Here is a 21,461-nt window from a genome sequence, read left to right on the forward strand (position 1 = left end):
TATTTTTGTTAATCTGCCGAAGTAATCATTAACCGTCGCCCCATTATGTTCGCAAGTAGTGAGAGAGTTGCGAAGTTGTTGAAGTCGTGCTCCACTCTTCACAGAAAATCTCTTTTTAATTATGTCACACAGCTCCTTTGCTACCCCTCGAGTGGATATAGAGGTCCTTAGTTTTGGTTCAATGGTCTGTTTGATCCATCCAACCAACAGGTGATTATTTGCGATCCAATCTTCAAGATTCGTGGAGTGTGCAGTGGGTTTCAGAATATTCCATCAATGAATCCAAATTTCTTGCGTGAACTCAACGCCATACGCAGGTTAATTGCCCACTCATCATAATTCGCACCGTTAAGCAACGAGGATGAAATCACTGCACTCAGATTATCACCAGATGTTAGGTCGTACGGTGAGATAGTACGCCTTTTCCGTTCGCAGACGACTTCTGCCATCTTGTACAAGGAATATCAGATTGAGAAGAAGAAGTAGAAGAAAAAGCGGCTCTGTTTTCGTGAATGAAAACCGAGGCAGCTCAATATATCGTAAGGAATTGGATCAATGCTGTGATACCATGACAAGTTTATGAATGAATGAATATTAACTTGTATATCCTGTCAATAACATTGGCCTTAGCCGAGTATTTATACAAACCTCATGATCTCTCCTAAACCTAATTGGAATAAATGGAAAGAACTAGAATAGGAAATATAGATATACAAATCTATGTAATATCTATCGTAATAAAAACCCTAATTAAGATATATTTATAAAATCAAATAAAATACACTGGTCACCGGTCACCGGTCACGTACTTATTATCCCTTTTCAAAAATCTTTTTTTTTTTCACGATGAGATACAAAGATAAATCTTAGTACGAATCGGCGAAAGCCGAGTTGCGAATGTCGATCCAGTGTGGCACACACGTGTTAACATATGAGAAAACACGCTTCCTTGTTCGAGCTTGTCTTGCGAGAAAGTCTGCTTTGGTGTTATTGGATCTGCTCTTGTAGACCACTTGTCCACCTTGGTAGGACGCCCATAGAGTTTCAAACTCGTTAAGTTCAGCTGCAAAGGCTGGCCAGTCTTCAGGTGTAGCGATCATTTTGACTAGCTCTTGAGAGTCAGTAACAAAATAATTGCAGTAACGCTGATGGCGAGATAAACATTTCAGAACCCATATCAAACTTTCTAGTTCAGTATGAAGCAGTGAGATTTGTCTATGGCAGCCTTGGAGCCCGAGGATATATATTGAGCCGTCTTGTAGCTGTAGGATCCATCCTACTCCACTCGTGGTTTCATCATTTTTCCAAGATCCGTTCACCCTACATATGAATGTAGGTACCTCAGTGGGGGTTCTTGGTATGCATTCCATGGTGCTTTCACATGGTCGATCTCTTCATTGGCCAAAAACCATGCATTATATTTACGTATCGCCAGATCAATCGTGTCCATAGGTGAGAAGTCACGTCCATTAAACAACTTTTCGTTCCGGCCTTTCCATATATACCAAATAATCAAAGGGAAGACCCTGGTTAATTCCTCCATAGTTCCACCGGAATTGGATTTTGAGAGGAGGTAATCCATATTGGTATAGAGATTTTCAGATGGAAAGACTCCCGGAGCCGAAGGAATCGTTGAGAGGGCCCAGCATTGCATAGCGGGAGGGCATGTAAAAATCTTGTGGTTAATAGTTTCCTCAGCATAGCCACATCTTGGGAAGTAATAATATATCTTGGGCAGTAATAATAGTTTCCTTATGTTATATTATTAACAATCTAGTAGTAATAATATATCAATGGTATTATTTAGCGGACGTTCAAATATATCATTAACAACAATCTAGTGGATGATACCAACCTAAGCGAAGGCATCCTTATTCGCTAACTTATATACATAAACATCAACAAATATGTAAGTTTTTTGGTGTAGCACGTCGATAACATGGCATCAATAGCACATCTAGAACCGTGATCGAAACGATCGAACTGAATATGAACTTTTTGAGGATTTGTTATTGGAAAATGTACTAGTTAAAAGTCAATCCTTGGACATGGTTCATAACATTATCCCCCTTTCTCGGTCGATGAATAAAGACAGATGCCGCCTACCTACACATTGTCTACTAAAGGGTTTCTTCGATTCAGTTCTAAAATAACATTATGTATAAGTTGAATAATTAATAGCAGTGAAAGTTTATCAACCTTTTAAATACTCACAAAATAAAATGATATTTAGGGTCATGTTTTTTTTTGGACGAAAAAGATCATATATAAACCAAACAATTATAACTTAAATAGTCATTTTTAACGATCCTTAACTTAAATAGTCTTTTACCAATTAAACTTGTTATTTACTTGGTTGTGATAGTTCAGATCACTGTCGGCGGGGACTCGGAGATGTAGATTTACTTAACATTGTAATATAAGACTGAGTGTCGCAAAGATATTTAGCGATAGGGTGGGTTTTGATTTGGAAAAATATAATTGAAACAAAAAAGAGAGAGAGTAACTTAAATGGATTCAGACACATGGGGTGGTAGATTTTGACATTGAAGGCCCAAATGAAGACAACAAGAATGGGATATTAGGGAATGGTCTCAACTTTGGGACTATGCTTGTCTGAAGTTGGAAAAAATCCACCAAACGTGCCCATTATTTTATTTAACACTCCCAACATAATGTTCCACCATGAAGGGGACATCTTCCCTTAGCTTTCCCTTTCTCATTATTCTTGTAGTTTTATTCTCGTGTTTGGTACAACTAATTGGGAAATAAATATGATTTGTAGAGGGAGAAAATTATAAGAAAAAAGATTCATAATATAAGCAAGAATTGCAGACAAATCATACTAATGATGATGTCTTTCACTTGCTCAAGAAAATCTCGTGACTCATGACACTACTTATATATACATGTAAATGGGCATATTTCACTACAAAAAATGTTCATTCTTAACATAAGAAAACAGCTATCATATGCTATTGTTAGCGTTATTGAAACCGCTATGTCGATAAGATAGCGTATATTAATTATATTTATAAAATTTATATATTTTACAATAATTTAGTTTTAAATTAGAATTGGTATATTAATCAATAATGGTTTATTGGTTTAATTCGGTTTACAAAGTAAAATGAATTAACCAAATAGAAATCTGTTTTATAAATTTAATCGGTTTACAATTAAACAGATTTACAAAACTAAACCAAATCTAGTTAACAATAAAATTTAATTAAAAAATATAACCTAACCCTAAACCTAACTAATGTCACTGCCGCCGCTTCCCTCCACCGAGAGTACATCACGAGAGCTCCAGCACACCGGAGCTTGGACCTTCTCCACGCCGCCATCGTGGTCGTCTCCCTGAAGCTCCATCTCATCCATCTTCTTCGAGATCTACCGCCAAAGCGACCAAACTCATTGCCTTCCCCTCTTCTTCTTCTACCTCTTCCTCGGACCTATGCACCACCACCAAACATCATCTTCTCTGCCTCATCTACCTTTGTTTACCAGAAAAAAAAGGAAATCAAAACAGAGAGAGAGACAGACACAGAAAGAGAGAGAGAGAGACAGAGGGAGAGAAGGGAGATAGAGAGATACTCTGGCGCGTCTTCTTCTCCGGTGAGCCTCGGCGCTTCGTCCCAGCGAGTCTCTGTCTTCGTCGTCTACATTAGCATCTCCATCCTTTCTCAGTTGACCAGATCTGAAAAGTGAGACATGAGAGAGTTTGTGAGATTTCAAGTGTATAGAGATGGAAGAGATGAGAGTGTGAAAGAAGATGAGAGAATGAATCTCGAGAGAGAGAGAGAGAGAGAGAGAGAGAGAGAGAGGGAGCCAGAGAGAAAAAGAAAAGAATAAAGAAAAAGATTAATCTCAACCGTTGATTTAATGTAATCCAACAGCTGAGACGGTGATCCTTGTATATGGTTCTGGTTTGACAAAATAACTTTATCTTTCTTTTTTATTTTCTTTTGTTTTGTCTTTCTTTATTTGGTAATTTTTTGCTTGTAATTTTTCTAAGTTATGTTTTATTCAAAATTTGTATTTTTGTAGTTTATAATTTATAAAAAATTAGGATTAAAATTAGGAAATATACTTGCAGTTACATTTAAAGTTGAATAAATTGTGAATAAATATAAAGTGATTAGATCATTGAATAAAGTTTTAAGATTAATATTTATGTTAAGAGTATTTTGAGTAAAAAAATTTGGGGTTGGGATTAAGATTTGTATTATTTTAAAATTTTGAGTGTAGAGCTATTTTTAAGATTTTTAGATTTAAGTAGAGAATATTGGATTTGAAGTTTAATTTGTGAATTTTAATATATGGTGTTTGGAGTTAGCGTAAGATTTGAGTTTTAATTTTTGTTTTGAAAGTTTATATTAAGGTTTGATGTTTAAGTTTTAAAATATTAGATTAATATTTAGATTATGATTTGGATGTAGGTTTTAGGGTTTGAAGTGTGATGTTAAGGGTTGGTTTTAAGATTTTGAGATTAAAATTTGAAAATAACTAAATTTTGAACTTTTTTAAAATTTGGAACTAAAATATGAACAGTATGGGGGTGTTGAATACAATATGTTAGTGTTTATATTTATAATTTGGATTATAAGGTTTATGTATAGGGTTTATGTATAGAGCTTAGGGTATAGAGTTTGACTAAAGATTTAAGGTTTGTGTTTTGGAAGTTAAAGACTAAGATTAAAAGGAATAGTTTTGAGTGTAAGTTTATAATTTCGGGTTATGGTATCAAAAGATAAGAGTTTTAAGGTTTACTTTTAGAGTTTAGGGTGATAAGAGTTTCAAGGTTTACTTTTAGAGTTTAGGGTTTAAAACATGTTTAGGGTTAAGATTTCAAAGATTAGAAATTGATTTTTCATAACAGTTTTTAAAATAATGCTATCGTAATGTGCTATTGAAAAAAAAAGAAAAACATATGTCTTAACGCGTGGCTAACATTCACCTAAATATTGGCAGTGATTTTCTGTTTCTGCTCACTAATTTTACACGGTAGCATTAATAAACTGCTATTAATATAAACTTTAATTTTTGTTTGATTTTTAATAGCAGTTCGTAAAACAACGCTATCATAATATAATATGTATCAATACCACTTTTTCTTGTACTGTTTCTCTTTGACCTGACTCTTTACAAATTGCAATATATTGGGATCATGAAGACCAGTCACCAATTAAGAGAATATCTTTAAGAAAGTATGATAAAACAGAAGTATAAATAAGAATAACCCTGATTTTTTCTAAATAATTACGATCTAATGCCAGTTAATAATTGATAAGTATTTGATTAACCAAAAACCATTTACCACATTTATAGCAAAGTAAACAGAGACTTCACCGGCGTCGTCTTCTTCCACCCAACGTTGCCAAACCCTAGATCGTTCTTAGCCGTCAAATCCTGATATGACCAGCCAATTAAAAGATGGTCTTTCGGTTTACAGAAATCAATCATGGTCTTAGAATCAGTCTTGCCCACGCACATCACCAAAATCATGACCGCTTCTAAATACGTCGAAGATTTGTAAGTCTCAAAGAAAAGCTTCCATCCTTCATAAGAAAATCTCATTTTTGTTCATTTATGATTCATTTTCTAATATTGTTTCCTTATATGTTTCTCAGGCAGGAATTACAGAAATTCATATTTCGCAAAAGTAGGTGAATTAAAGATAGATTATTTGAGGTGTTTCTGTTCTTGATGGGATTCAAGCTACATGTTTAAATCAAGGTACATAGTGTTGTTTTATGGCTGAAGTGACAAGCTTTAAGGACATGGTTTAAGTAGAGGCATAAAACCAAGTTTGATGTGGTTTAGGAATAGAAAGAAGATAACAAGCTGAGCCTGATAGATTTCAAGTCATGTGTATAGATCATACTTACATTTCATCTTAGAAAACCTTTGGGATTGCTCTCAGCTCGAAGCTGCTGAGTTCTGTAAAGTTACTTACTTTACTTCAGTCACTTCACAAATATGCATATTGTTTGTTGTGCAATAGTTACCTAGAAAAGGAATTTACGTGTATGTGTGCCGAGTATGCTTATACACTTGGAACTATTTTATTTCGTTCAGAGCTTCGTTTTTATGCATTGACTGAAATTCTTATCGCTTTTTATGTGCCCATCAGGGATAACCAAGTTTCCACCTATTTGGATTCATTATGTGTTGCAGTCACAACTACAAGAGCGCTTAAGTCAGTTCTTCAATGAAATTGGCTATCTTCAGAAGGGTAAGAAATCACAGCAATTTTTTGCAGCTTATTGGATACAATTCTATCTTTCTGAAGTCTGTATCTGTTAAGAGTGCCACTGAAATTATTTTTAGTGAATTTGTTTGAGGGAAGAAGCTAAACTCTATGAATCTCTTCCTTTACATGGCTCCTATAGTTGTTGTATTCCTTCTTCATGCTACCCTTATCGTGGAGAAAAACGTTGTTGGCATTACAACTGAATTTTTTTCTATGAGAAAATTTGCCATACTTAAGTTCATTTCTATCATCTAAAGCCATTGGGAGCATGGTCACCTCTTATAAGATATAAGTGAATTTTGAATTTCTCTTTGACATGTGCAGTTACGGGTTTAAAAAGCGTGCGCCTTAGCGTGAGGCGACCTTTGTTTGGGGGTCGCCACCTCGGAGTCCTGAAGCAAGACGAATTCAAGAAAGCGTCGCTTCAACCTTGACTCGAGCCGCTTTGGAAGCCTCACGCTTCACTGTGACTAACGGTAAGTTTCCAATCAAAACTTATTTTACACTTTTTTAAAAAAAGTTTATGTTGGTTTGATTTTATGTTTTAAGACTTTGTTGGTTTGATTCTCTGCTTTTTGAACATTTTGTTGGGATTAATTTTCTTTTAAGTTTTATTTTATGGAGAACTATTTATTTTTAATTTTAATGGTCTAGGATAATTACAAAGAATAGAAGAATCTGAATGATTTATATGTCCTAACCCCTAATCTTACGTGTAGGTTCAGACTACACCTTAAGTTGGTGAGGCGTTACGAAGTGAGGCTATAGCTTGGAGGCGAGCTTGACCTTCCCATCGCCTCAAGGGTTGAAGCGCTATTTTAAACCCAGTGCAGTTGCAATGGTAGTTTTGTTTCTAATTTTCAAGAATCATGGTCTAAGTGATTGGAATGTTAGGTTACTTGATCACGTTATGCAGAGTTATCCTCTACAGCAAAGACAAGAAACAAAGCAAATGAAAAAAAAACCTTTGTTTTATTTGTTAGGTCCCTCACGTAAAACACAAGGCAATTTTATTTTTCTGTGAACAAAAACCATTAGACAGAATCTTCAGAACATAAAACAAAAGATGTGTAAAGCATTCAAATAAGTGATTATGTCCTTCTGTTTGCTTACCGATCTTCTACATCAAAACAATGTTATATAAAAATAAGGAACATCTCATATATAAAAAATACGTTGATGAACTTTGTACTATTTCTTTATATAAAATGGGTTTTGAATTCCGAATAGTGACCAAGAAAAATGAAAGTAATTTTTTTTTTAAATAAATGAACATGTTTTAAAACTTTTAAATGAACCCATTTCGGAGTGAATAATCAGTTATTCAAAGCGGCGTTTACATTTAGCAATTAACTTCTCAAATGGGTTGTTTAAATAAGTTTCTTCATTCGTCCTTGTTACGAGGTGGGCTCTCCTGGATCTAAGTTTCTGGTCCTTCTGTGCTTGAGACGATTTGGAGAAGCGAAAGGGTAGTCACCGGCGAGGGCTTTGCGGTGGTCTTGGGTTGCTTGTTCGGGATCTGTCACCGATAAAGTTCGTTGGTCTCTGCTATCCCGGAGTTTATCTTGTGTATGGCTCTCTCTTTCCGGTCTGAGATTGTCTTGTCCTTCTATTGGAGTCTAGCGGGTTTCAGGAGCCATATCCACACTGCCTTCCACGTTTAATTCAATATCTCCAGCCGCATCACAAATGGGGTATACAGCTTCTGCATATGCAGACTGAAGCTTCTCCAAATTGTAGACCTCAAACACAAGAGATTCGACACTGATTTTTTCTTTTATAGCAGCTACTATGGCATGTGAGCATGGAATCTTGAGCAACTGGAATGCAAAACAACTACAAGAATTTGTTGAGAGGTTTACGTGGGATGAAATTCCATTCTTGTCTTTCACATCAAACTCTAATGCGTTGATCCGGCTAACAAAAAATCCCCCGCTCTGCTCGAAGTTTCCCTCAAGTATCTGTAGAACCCGTGGGGTCAAACGGCCACTTCCTTCGTTGATAACGTTGCAACGTTCCGCAAACCAGGTCATCAGTTTTGAACGAATAAATTCGATCATAGACAACACAGGGTAGTCCCTTGCCTCGCGAAGTACAGCATTCCAAGACTCAGCCACATTGCTTGTCATAATGTTGTAGCGATTTCCTTGAAAATGGGATCTAGCCCAATGCTCAAAACCGATACTTATCAGGTAGTCAGCGCATGAGGGATTAATGGTCTTTATTTCATTGAAAGAGCTGTAGAATTCTGCAAGACGAAACGCCCTAGCCGCCTTGCCTTCCAGGAACCCAAGATGTTTGTTTTTGAAATATGTGCGGATGTTGCGTTTCAGGTGCAAGATGCATGCACAATGTTTAGCAGCCGGGTATACCTGGTCATATCAGAATAGTTAGCATATATATATTTTTTAAATAATATTTGTTCAAAAGTAGTAAGTTGGGTCTGCGAGGTAAGTACCTTTGCAATTCCATAGTAAATTGAAGAGTGTCTATCCGAAATGAAGACAAGAGTTTCAGAGTTGGGGACGAATTGTAGAAGCATTGTGAAGAACCACTCCTAAGCTTTGTCATTTTCACTGTTTACAATACCAATTGCCAAGGGAAACACTTGGTAGTTACCATCCTGTGCTGAAGCTGTTAGTAAGCAACCGGAAAATTTACCCCTTAAGTGTGCTCCATCTACAATGATGACATTGCACATGTGTTTAAACCCACTAATAGATGCACCAACTGCGAGGAACATGTATTTGAATCTATCGCCAATGGTTGGATCGTTTTCAGTATGAATTTCTGCCTGGATTTGCAAGAACAAGTCTATTTAAATAATCAGGAAGCAAATTATAAGAACTCCCTGGAGATCTTTTTGCGTATTCTTTAGCCACCTCCCTTGATCTCCATGCCATCCAATACGAAATTCTCATATTGTGATCACCCAGCATAACTTGAACTATCTCGTTTGGACGTGGGCCCATTCCATTTCCAACGAACCTTGCCCTCATCAATTCTCCTATCACACCATGTGTAGCCTGCTCTTCGTATCCTGGAAAAATTACAAAGAGTCAGTTGCAAATAGTGGAATGTGTCGGGTGTAACATTTTACATATAACTTCGTGGCAAGGGACATCATAATCTTGTATTTTCAGAAATCAAGCATTATTGGATTATAACTGGTTTTATATCTATATTGTGTTGTCCCATGTATAACTCGTTATGCGTACGTAAGTTCATTTTTGTTATATTAATCTATAGTACTTATTAAAAATTACCAGCTCTTTCATCTATTGAACATGTATGTTGTAGTTGAACACGGCGAATTTCAAAGTTTTCCACATTCTTCAACTTAATTGCATAAACTCGCCACATGCACTTTAAACTGACACAACAAAACACCATCTTGTCGGGCGACGAACGAGTGTGTCTGAATCTGAATTTGTGTCGTAAAGCATAAAGTGCCATATGGTGTTTGAAATCGTCCCTACTGCTAAATACCCTTCCTTGATAAAGATGATCATATCCGATTGTTTGGTTCCCTACAAATTTGTGGATTTTTAGTAAACAGCCAGTAGGATACTTCAAACATATTTTACATTGATATTGATATTTCACATTACAAAAGGTCGTTACACTTAGCCGTTTTACCATATTTTGCATCACTGGTTCACAAAGAGAAAACGTTACACCCCGTACGATATTTTACACAAAAAGACAATATGCAGCTTATTGATAGTTAAGATTTAAAAGTCGGGACCCAACCCACCGCTAACATCCTCGGCATCGGAAGAGGAATCAACGTCGATCACCAAATCAACACGAGCAATGTTACTAGCGCTCCCAACTCCAAGGCTGAGATCGAGACATGGTTCATTGATGCGAGTGTTAGAGATATCGGTTGCAATAGCTTCGACGTCAGCGGCCGGTGGAGGGGTAGCCCTGTAACTCTCGGCTGGGGTACCTCCTGGTTCAACGAGACGAAACATTTAGTCAGCTTTTAGGGTTTAAGCTAATATTACAGATTACTTGTAATACAAGAAATAAAAAACCCACCGTTTCCAACATTTGCACGGTTGTTGGTGGCGTCCGGTATGATAGGAGCCAATGGTGAGGTTGGAGACAGGGTAATGATGTTCTCATTGTCGTTTATTCCATCGGAGGATCCGGTGAGCTATGGACTTGCATATCAGCTTCTTCGCTTCCGTAAGCACTGCAAGTGGTCTCTTTTATTTCAGTATGTGGTTTAGTTTCATATTTCGAATGTGTTAGTATGCTTCTCCATTATGGGGCTTTGTCTTCAGGATATGCAGTTTCTAATTCCTGACTTTTGGCTCTGAAAGGATTGCATTCCTTGTCAGCTTTGTGTTGTAACAATGGATCAAATGTTCTAATAAATTCAACAGATGACAAAAAAAAAAGTTTCTTCAATTAAAAACAACAAAATATAAAATAATTAAAATATAAATATAACTTAATAATTTTTTTATAATACTAAACAAAATATACGAAGTGATGAATATAAAGTATAACTATTCAAATTCTTCATTAAAAATACTCATGAAATTTATTTAAATAATGCTGTGTTTACATAGAAATAAATTTAGAAATCGTGGTCGATGTAAGGGACAGAGATGTTGGTACATTAGAGAGGGAAACTCTAACGCATCACCCATCAATAGGCATCAAAAAAAAATTTCTAACTACTAGGAGAGGATGGAAGAAACCATAAAAGATGAGATTGTACAATTAATGTTTAACACCTATAAAAACCGAAAATAACATCCGTGCAGACGAATCAAAAGCTAGTGTATGAATTATATGAAAAGCTGTTTTCGGTTAAATTAACTTTTCAATATCACACATTGAATACTGACTTTGAAAACATAACTTTCACTATTTTTTTTGGTTGATGAGTTTTTGTTAATTGTTTATATTATAGATTAATCAAACTGAATTTAACCTATAAACAATATTTTAAAAACCAATACTGATAGTCGTGCGATATTTTTTTATCATGATCAACAGGTCTGACTACGTTAAACCTGATTCGATTGAATATAAATATAAAATAAAAGTTTGATGAGTTTTTACCTAATTAATTGTCTTTGGATTTTGTTATTTAATCAGGGGATGATTGGTAAGTGTTGTAGCTTTATATTTTTTGCTCTAGAATTTAATCTGTAGATTTATTTGCTGTACCTTTTTTTGTTGTAAATTTCTAAAGCACTAATTTTTTGCTCTGGAAATAAAGCTCTGTACAGCCATATTTTGATTTTGCAAAGATTTTTTTGCTGTGAGTTTTTTAAGGAAAGCAAAGCTTGATTGGTTGACATATATAGCTGTAGACTAAATTTTGGCTGTCCAGAACATCTACAGCCCCAACCAATCATCCCCAATCTACAGTCCCAACCAATCATCTCCAATATGTTTTCAGTTCACAATTTTATCCGGTTTGACCGTCGGTCCAGATTTTTAAAGCCTGCCTACAACTTAAAAGTTAAAAGAAACCAAATATAATCTCGTAACGCTAGAACTAAATGTAATTTAATTCCGTACGGCCCATACCTAAGAATATTTAGACTTGGTTTCGTGTTGAACAAATACACAAAACCAGGTAAATTTTACTTGCTGACTGCGCCACGTACCCGGGAAACAAAAAGGCGAAAGAAACCCAATGTTTTGTTTTAAATCTTTGTGAATAAAAACAATGGTTTATAATCGTTTACGCAATTTAAAAGTTCGCATTATTTTTTTTCAATATATATATATATATATCAAATAACTAAATCGTTTTCAATTTGTGGCACTGAAATACTTTTGCACAACTGTTTAGCACGGAGAAAAAAATTATAGATGATAATTCAGTTCAAGATAGTTTGTATACTAAGTTATTGTCTTAATAGGTTGTTTATATTAATTTTTTTCTATATGTTATAACGTGATTGCATATGGTGTCTATTTACCTAATCATTGTAATCCGTTTATTTAACATATATGCTAAGCATTAAAGCATATACATTTTTGGTATTGGACCAAAAGACCAAGAAGAAGAAGAAGCCTAAGGTGTCTGTAAACAAGTCTATCCTGAAGAAGGAAATCCCCAGGATGTCCAAGGCTGTTACTAACCAGGTATGTATATCTCTACTACTTTAGATGTCAGTTTTGTATTAAATATGTTTTTAACTCTAGTTAGTGGTGCTGTTGTCAGTACTCTGATTTACAATTGCTCTTTATTTTATTAATCTGCTTCTGAGTGGAGAGTTCATATACATGGCACATGGTGTAATAGAGTCTTTTATTTTATTTTTTTGGTTTCTTCCATGTTGGATGAACATAAGCTACATAATGTAAGGCGATGAAATCCAATTTTCTGTTTAGCTTGCAGAGAATTGCGAAGCTCTATCAACCATTCAGAATAGTTGTCTTGTGTAAGAAGAACGGACGTGATAAGAGCACCTGAGTTATCAGATGGATGAAGATAATATGGCGAAGAAGATGGAGATGATTCTATCAAAGCTCCGGAAGTCGATGTAGTAGGGGTGATAGACATCGCAGAGAATAAAAATTAGAGAAAAAAATAGGATGATCAAGAATTTGTGTTGAACACGTAGAAGGTAGAAAAATTTGGTAAGATCTATGGCTCTGATACCATAAAATATTGTAAACGGAATTGTATCTCTTATTCATTCACCCATGATATATTTATATACAACCTTAACTTGGGGAATAAGTTAAACCTACACTAAGAATAGGAAAACTACTTAACCTAAACTCCTTAGAGATAGGACCTTATCTTATTATAAGGCTCCTTTGTGGGATGTCTTGAAAGAATCACACTTTGGTTTTGGCGTTGATCTGCATAATGATTCTGTTTATGATAAAAATTTCTGTTTATGATAAACTTTTCTGTGTTTAGAGGGGAATGATAAGAAGACAGATGTATGATTATCGAGAACCAATGAAACAAACTCAGTCCCACTTGAATCTCCCAGACAATAAAAGTCCTAAAAGAAACTGTTTACTAAAATGTTATATGGGTCCTTTATATACTGTAAACCAATTCACAATATGTCTCTGTATTATTATTATCAAGTAAAAGCTTTGTAAACTGTATTCTTCTCTGCTTCACGACTTCTGCACTTTTTCTCTTTAAGTGGCAGTCATATCAGGGAAAGAGGTGAAGGGTGTGTGGTGGTTGTGGCTGTGGCTGTGGCTGCTCCTGGGATGGAGTAACTTCCCAAGGAGAGAAGTGTATCCTGTCAAACCCGTAAGGCGCATCCCAAACAACTGTATGACAGCGCCAGAGAGTTCTCATCACGCCAGGCACATCACTGTTGCCGAAGGTGGTGGAGGTGATTGTCCCTACATGGTTTTCTCCATCATATTCTCGCACCTTCTTCACTCTCATACCGCACATCCAGACCACAGGCTTTGAGTGCATTAGACTGCCTATGGCCTTGGAAAAGGCATGGAGGTTGATGCTGTGGCGCACCCAGCTCTGGGAATGAGCTCTTGATGTCGCAAAATGTGTGATAGCCGATCCCAATACACTCACAAACACAACCGTATCTCCTGCCCTTAGAGCTTTTGCTCGAACAAAGGAAGCCCATTCCTCTTTCCTACCAACATCTGACAGCCTAAGTATGTCTGAATGAGAGGGGACCATCGCAGCTGGAAAACACATCTCTGTCAAGTTTGATGGCTCAAGAAGCTTGGACAGTCGGAAGAAACCATGAGGCAGACCGTTGTGAAGAGTTCGTCAGTGGTCATGTCTCCAAAACAGTGCTTATGTGTAACGTTGCAGAGTGTTTGAACCGAAAATGGTGTGTTTGTCGGATTCATACAATGAAGAATTTAAGAAATAGATTTCTTAGATTCTTGAGGCTAAAGAGAAATCAACATAGAAATCAAATGGAAAAAGAACATCAAAAAGAATTTATTGATTAAAGATTATATTACATGTATCATTGGAAGTGTAAATAAATCTAAGAATCAATAAACTCTTTGTATGAAGTGTTTAATGTGTAAAATAGGAGAAGATGAGACACATATTGCTAGGAAACCCTAGACATATCTTTCTATAAATAAACCATACTGCATCCCTCGCAACGACGTTCTGACATCCTTCTCTCGCGAGTCTCGCAGCATCCGCAACCAGAAGTCGATGAGAGCGAGATAGATTTGCCGTGTCCATCATCGCCTCGCGATGAATCGCCTCCGAATCTACGACACGACTCCCGTCGGGATTCCTCGTCGGATTCGACGTCGCTGCGGCTGCCTTTCCTTTTGATTGTTCCGATAACCTCTGACCCGACGACATCGCAGAGCGAAACAGCGAAGAACGTTTCGAACAAATCTAACAACGCTTAGAGAGATAAGGGAAAGAGAGAGAAAGTACCTTTGGTCGCGGAGAAAAACTTGAAGGAATGGAAGGGGATCCGCGTATTTATAAGGAAAAGAGAGGGGAGAAACTCGAGGCGCCATCATTAGGTCTATTCGGGCCTAAACGGGCCTCGAAATCCGCCCTAAAAACCCAGCGGACCCTCGCGGCGTTTCAACTTCTCGATTCATCTAGAATTCGAGGTATCGTCATTAAAGCCTAAACGGGCCTTAATGGGCCTCGAAACTCTCCCAAATATCCAGCGAACCTTCGCGACGAACCCTTTTTACGACACGACGACCAAAAGGAGAGATAAAAGCCTCTGCTGCTCGCTTCCGAGAGGGCAACGTTGTGTGACTCGCCGACCGATCGTTCAAATCTTCCGACAGACCTCCTATTCTCTCAAACCTTCAAACCTTAGAATCCATCACGAGCTGGAAATCACCCGCTCACTGATGGACTAGGGGGGGACTTACTGTAGAGGATGGATTCGACCATCCCACAGGGCCCGAGGAATAGGAAGGCCTGGCCCGAGTTAGAAAGAGCGACGGCTCGATCTGTCGGCTCGAGAGTCAGGTCTCTCGGCTTGACTCTTGAGTACTTCTAGCTGGCCATCGTCGACTGAAGAGCGTTCGGCTCAGCGGTTGCTCGAACACCTACGGGCCTCTCGGCCCAGCAAAGGAGGCCCACCAAGATGGCGTAAAATTAGGTCAAGAGCGAAGCATCGGGACGTCTATATAAGGGAAAGAAGAGGCAACGAGAAGAGGATCCGAAAGTACTGACCAAGACTTGACGGCTAGATTAGGGTTTTTCACCTTTACTTCGTCTCGCCGTTAATTATACTTCTCCGGCAGCTTGTCGAGCCACCGGTTTCCTTTCTGTCGCACTCTCCTCTTATTTCCTTGTAACCGATCGAACGTTTTCTCTCCGACCATCAATAAGACGTCTTTGTTTAAGCCCACATCTTATTTATTACCGTTTCACGATCAAACACAGAGGTAAGGAGGCATGTAACGACACAGTGTATCCTCCGAAGTATTACAATAGGCAGAGCCCAGAACCGGCGACCCTGTTACCATCTCCCATACCGATGGCTTTCTTGACATCCTGACACACACAAAAGAATCCGAATCCGAATCCGAATCCGAGTCCGAATCCTCTCAGACCACCAGATTTACGCGCCAAAATCAAAAATCTCCGATACGGTCAACCTAAAAATACGATCTACTCTACAATGTTCGAACAAAACTATATCCCTATGATCAACATTGCGCCGCGAAGCAAGTCCGATCAAGATTGATCGTGAAATTCTAATTAAACTTGGATCAACTTTTACAGTCTAAAAAGAAACCTAAAAATCCACCTGATTAGACTCGGTTTCTTCTCTGCAAGCGAAGAGCGAGGAGTGTGGGTTCTGCGAGAGAGGAGCGTGAGAGGGAGAGGGAGATAAACAGGCGGGCTATTTCTAATTTTGTTTTTCGATCTGAATTTGGACGTGTGAAAAATCCAAATATAATAACCGATTAACTAGCGCGTCGCGTCCGCATATATGATAGGGTATATAATACACACATCCTACGCTATTTAACTTATTACATGTTTTATTAACATTTTCCCTTTAATCTAAACCAAAGTACTTTTGCAAGTTTTGTAGATTTTACCGAACTTATATTCCTCAAATCATCTTATATATTAAAACAGAAGTCACAATCTTGATTCATGTGTGATTTTTTTTTTTTAAATGGATCTAATAGACATATCCCTATAAAGTCATGTTACATTTAATCTCTAGTCTTATCATTTAAATTTTGGGCGTACCAGAAATTTTTATTGGACTATCAATAATTGGATTTAAACAATAGATGATCCATTGGATTTATAGATAGTATAAATTAAATATATATAATTTAATGTTGTAATACTATACCTCCATATGTTAATTATCCAAATAGTTGTCGATGTTAAATTTTAAAATTATGAAGATTTTTTTTTAAATAACAAAAATTATATTATCTAACAATGATTAATCTTTACTACTTTAAACCAATTAAAACAAATTTTAAACTATATAGTTTATTTTAAAAATTAAACAAAAACTAAATGTTTAATTATTCACTCGATAATATAAATCTGTGAAGCGAAAATTTTAATTTTTTTTGTGAAATGTTGCAATATTTTTGAATATGACAATAAAACAATATTTACTAATCTTTATATATATAGTTACGATTTTAATAATGAAATAATAATCCAAATATATATATATATATAGAAGAATATACAAATACATGTGAAAGTTTGAAACAATCTATTCAATGAAAAAATATACCGTAAACTTATTATGTTTTAAAAATTGATAGACACATATATATTATAATATATATCAATTAGAATTGAAAACAAAATATTTATATAAAAATAAATGAAAACAAAAATCCGCGCAATTGCGCGGATCGAAATCTAGTCTTATATATTAAAATAGCAGTATTTCAATATACCAAATGTATTTCTTAAAATATATATATATATATATATAGCTTATTTAGAGGCCTCTATCATCCACTAAAATATTACCATATAACTACCACTATATATGTTGTAAGTTTTTGAAATAAAAGATAATAAACTTATGCTATGCCCTTATCACGTTAAAAAAAAAAAAAAAAAAACTTGGTTCACTGCTTTGATGTTTTGTATAGTACATTAATCTATTTAAGTTTGCGTATAATGCCCCACATAGGTCTGTTGTGTACAAGCGGATTTGACTTCGGTTATTCAAACATGTAATCTAGCTATGTAATTTTACCCTCCCCTCCCAAAACATATATTTAAAACAAAGATTTTTCAAGTCACTTCTTAATATTAAAAGAAACAGATCTTTTTAGCTATTTTTTACAGAGCACAAAAATTATTAATGGAAAAAGGAAAGTTGCTATTATCAACACAATCAATGTCGTTAATCACCTAACTGGTTCTTCAATTATCTGAAACTAACTGCTTTGATGATTGATTGATTGATTGATTTTTGGAAAACACATACATAAACTAAAAATACATCATATTTAAGCTTATTACGGACGAGTACGACCCAACAATGAACTTGAATTTTATTTTTACGAAAACGTGAATCACTTTACTTATGTAATATTTAAAATATATTAACTCATTTCTTTATTTAAAATGCCACCCTTCATTTGTTTGTATTCCATTTTTCGGAATTCATCATATCTATATTATTAAAAGAGAAATACCCATTAAAAAATACTCTTAAGTTTTTTAATTTATTTACACTTCCATGTCACTGAGAATTAAATTAAACTACCTATTTTAATGCTTGTCTTTTTTCAGTTAAATTAATGAGTTTTCCTTAATCAAATTTAAATTTAATGTCATTAAATGAACCTACCTATTTTAATGCTTGTCTTTTCCAGTTAAATTAATGAGTTTTCCTTAATGAAATCATTAAATGAACCTAAAAATACATCATATTTAACGTAGCTTATTACGGACGAGTACGATCCAATAATGAACTTGAATTTTATTTTTACGAAAACGTGAATCACTTGACTTATGTAATATTTAAAATATATTAACTACAATATAACAAATGCATATAGCCTACCTATACTTTAGTTTGAAATGATCATGCTCAAGTTTTATATAGTCAACTTACATCATGCATCGATCGATGTACAATAGTCAAACCACCTATAGTTTTCGTTTTCTTTATAAGATGTATCAACCAACCAATCATCCCACTGATTTTCTAAGCTTTATAAAAAAACAAATCAATAAATACAAACTCAAAATCCAATATATTCTATTAATCAAAACAGAATATCTTCAAAGTCGTATCATTAATGTACCTATTAAATATAGAAACTGTAACCATAATTACACTAATTATAAGAATAGATTTGATTCCAACCAATTGATCTATTACTTCGGTAATTGATTTGCTTGCAGAAGAGGAAACAATAAATTTAAAATTTATAAGAATATAAAGATATAGAGATTCCAACCAATTGCCTATATTTGCGTATGATTTTTGCATAATAAGCTTCAAATTGAACATTGAAAAAGGTAGAGATATTTTTTTTAATCTTTTACCGAGACAGAACTTAAACAAAACGAAGAGTTAAAGGTAAATTTTTTTTGTTACACTTCCCAGAAAAAAACGGTTACAACATGGGCTTTCATAATATGGCTTTTTAACATATTAATGTTATGGACATTCAATAATTATCTTGACGAAAAACAAAGACTATAAATAATTTATTATTAACAAAAGTATGAAATTATTTACAATTTGATGACTAATTCATCACCCTTTTTTATATGTTAAATTTTTCATAGAAGTTTAAAAATCATTTTATTTTTAAACATGTATAACTAATTTATAATCTTTTATGCCATACTAAGTCATGATATAATATTTCTTCATATTTTACATTAATAACCATTATTTTTATATATCGTCTACAATTCTCTAATTACGTCTATTTGTTCAATTTTGTATATGATACCGAATATTCATCATAAATAGATGGTTTAAGATGCCAAAAAAATTATTTACTTGGTGAATATAATACATCCAATATTATAAATACATCATTTAGTTAAATAAATAACCATAAACCGAAAATTCATATCCACGCTGGCGCGCGGGTCAAGGTGAAGTTCATGTTAAAACTTAAAACCGATTGCAGCCAGTTACATATTTAGGAAGTCTTCTATAATTCACTACAATCTCCACAAGGGAAAGTTTTATTATACTAACATATATTCTATTATATATTTATATGTATAAAAAGAAAAAAGAAAAAGAGAGAGAGAGCAAATTGTTATATAGGTAAACTGTTTAATTAAGCATGTGCCATGCACATCACAAAGAAAAATATATAAAAACATAGAATAAAAAAAAAAACTTCGTTGAAAACACCACTCTAGTAAACAAATTCGAAGGCTCCGCAAAGTAATTGTTCATATCGACGTAGCAGTCGTCGTCAAACTCATGTCCCCAGGATAAACTTAAGTCGCGCATATTGTTGGTGATCTCAGTCGGAAGCCAGGCATTAATTAGGGATTCATCTAATAAGTCGTCTTTAGTGACATTACAGGTCATATACAATGACCTATCACCTACTACTGGAGAGGAAACAAATTCCGATAACGCTTTATTGAGGTGATCGATAGCAAAGACAACGTATACGTAATTGAGCCCTGCTGAACACAACCAGTTGACGAGAGATGGAAAGTCAAAACGGTAGGAGCACTTGGCATAACTGACTCTGCATATGCGAAAGAAAGTTGGTCTAGGACCGATAACTGTGTCCAGCCCTAGGACATTTGCGTAGAATTTAAAGAACCCAGCATCTGGTTTATGGTCGATTTCATGTCGAAAGGATGGTTTCGCTTGCATTCCTACCATAGAGAAATTAAAGAAAGAAGAGAATCGCTCTAGTGGCGTGTTTAGGGTTCCTCTCCTCTTTCGTCTTATATAATAAACTAGTATTATCTCCCGTGCGGTCCCACGGATCAATTAATTTTACTGTATTAAAAGTTTTTAAATCATAACACTGCTATGATTATCAACATATCAAAATAAATTATTATTTTAATCATATTTTTGTTATCAAAATCACATATTTTTTAAACTCAGATAACACATTGGATCGTAAGCTTAGCACATTGTATAAAAGAATAGATTTCATATAATGTTTTTAATATCGAATGTATGTAAACTGTCATTAAAATCTCTTAAATGAATATTTACCTGTACAATCGTTTTTATATCTGAATTATATATCTGCAAGAAAAAAATCATAGGTAGATTAGTAGAGTTAACAAACTTTAGAATAATATATATACATGAACACTTAGTATTTAAATTGGAATATGTTTCTCCTACCGAGCCTCACATATATGATATAATAGATAGAGACTAACAGCATTCTCATTTTTCTAACTCCCTTTTAACTTTTATCATGTTTTGTTTCACAAAAGCTTGATTTATATATTTTTTTTTTGTCATGCTTGATTTATATTTCTTTGTATATAAAAAATATATACAAAACTGAGTTTCGTTTATTTAAACAGTTTTATATATCAAAATTTACAAATGTAAATGTATTTACCTTTTTCCACAAGATAAAGATTCTCACATTGAAATCATTTCAAATTTTACACAAAAAATTATACAAATACTTTAAAACTAGAATTAGATAGCAAGAATATTACAAAAAAACTTAATAATTTTTTTTAAAAAAAGATACATGAAAACATAATTATTACGCAAATTTAAATATTAAAACAACACTAGTAGTTTAGTAAATTTTCTCCGGAATCTCTAAACTATTGTCCAAACAAATTTGGTGTAACCGAAGATGAAGTATTACTGAAATAATTTTATGGAATAATTTGGTATTTTCTTTGTATTTTAATATTTAACTATATATATTCCTGTTTATAATTTTATATTTTAGTGTAAGATTTTGTTAATTAATATTACTGTAATATTTTATATATGTGCATGCTAGTTATGTATAAAAGTTGTATGAATTTATATTAATTATGACAAATATAAGGACCATAGTGTAAATTACAAATAATTTTAAAGTTACATTTGAAGTTTTGTTTTTGGAGAAAAACACCCTAAAACTTCAAAAATAGAGTTTTAGAAACTCTAAAATATAGGGTCTTTTTGGATATGCTCTAATACTAAACATATCCTTTTTACTCAATTTTTTTATATCACATGAAAAAATGTGCATGATATCTGATACCGGGCTTGAAAAAGATTAATAAAAAAATTGTTTATTTATTAATTTCATA

The 21,461-nt window shown here is 34.5% G+C and overlaps 1 protein-coding gene and 1 long non-coding RNA gene across 2 annotated transcripts; both read right to left on the reverse strand.

Annotated features, from left to right (window-relative positions):
• Nucleotides 1-3,135: 3,135 nt before the first annotated feature.
• Nucleotides 3,136-7,186, reverse strand: LOC106431994. Its single transcript, XR_001286319.3, has 2 exons — nt 3,598-7,186; nt 3,136-3,497 (listed from the first exon to the last, which is right to left on the reverse strand). It is a non-coding gene; the product is annotated as an uncharacterized LOC106431994 (long non-coding RNA).
• Nucleotides 7,187-7,875: 689 nt separating this feature from the next.
• LOC106425904 lies at nt 7,876-10,233 on the reverse strand. Its single transcript, XM_048766911.1, has 5 exons — nt 10,014-10,233; nt 9,139-9,296; nt 8,865-9,050; nt 8,715-8,813; nt 7,876-8,628 (listed from the first exon to the last, which is right to left on the reverse strand). The coding sequence occupies exons 1-5, from the start codon at nt 10,231-10,233 to the stop codon at nt 7,876-7,878; spliced, it is 1,416 nt and encodes a 471-aa protein (XP_048622868.1).
• Between the last annotated feature and the right edge of the window lie 11,228 nt (nt 10,234-21,461).

This window comes from Brassica napus, chromosome C8, assembly GCF_020379485.1.
Source record: "Brassica napus cultivar Da-Ae chromosome C8, Da-Ae, whole genome shotgun sequence".
Lineage (NCBI taxonomy): Eukaryota > Viridiplantae > Streptophyta > Magnoliopsida > Brassicales > Brassicaceae > Brassica > Brassica napus.

Bases quoted from the DNA above. Each gene is read 5' to 3' on its own strand.
- LOC106425904 (XM_048766911.1), bottom strand. From the start codon at position 10,233: ATGTTTCGTCTCGTTGAACCAGGAGGTACCCCAGCCGAGAGTTACAGG. The intron at 9,297-10,013 runs GTGGGTTGGGTC...TAATTTTTCCAG, and splicing joins CGATGCCGAGGATGTTAGCG to GATACGAAGAGCAGGCTACA. The intron at 9,051-9,138 runs GTGGCTAAAGAA...TTGCAAATCCAG, and splicing joins TGGCATGGAGATCAAGGGAG to GCAGAAATTCATACTGAAAA.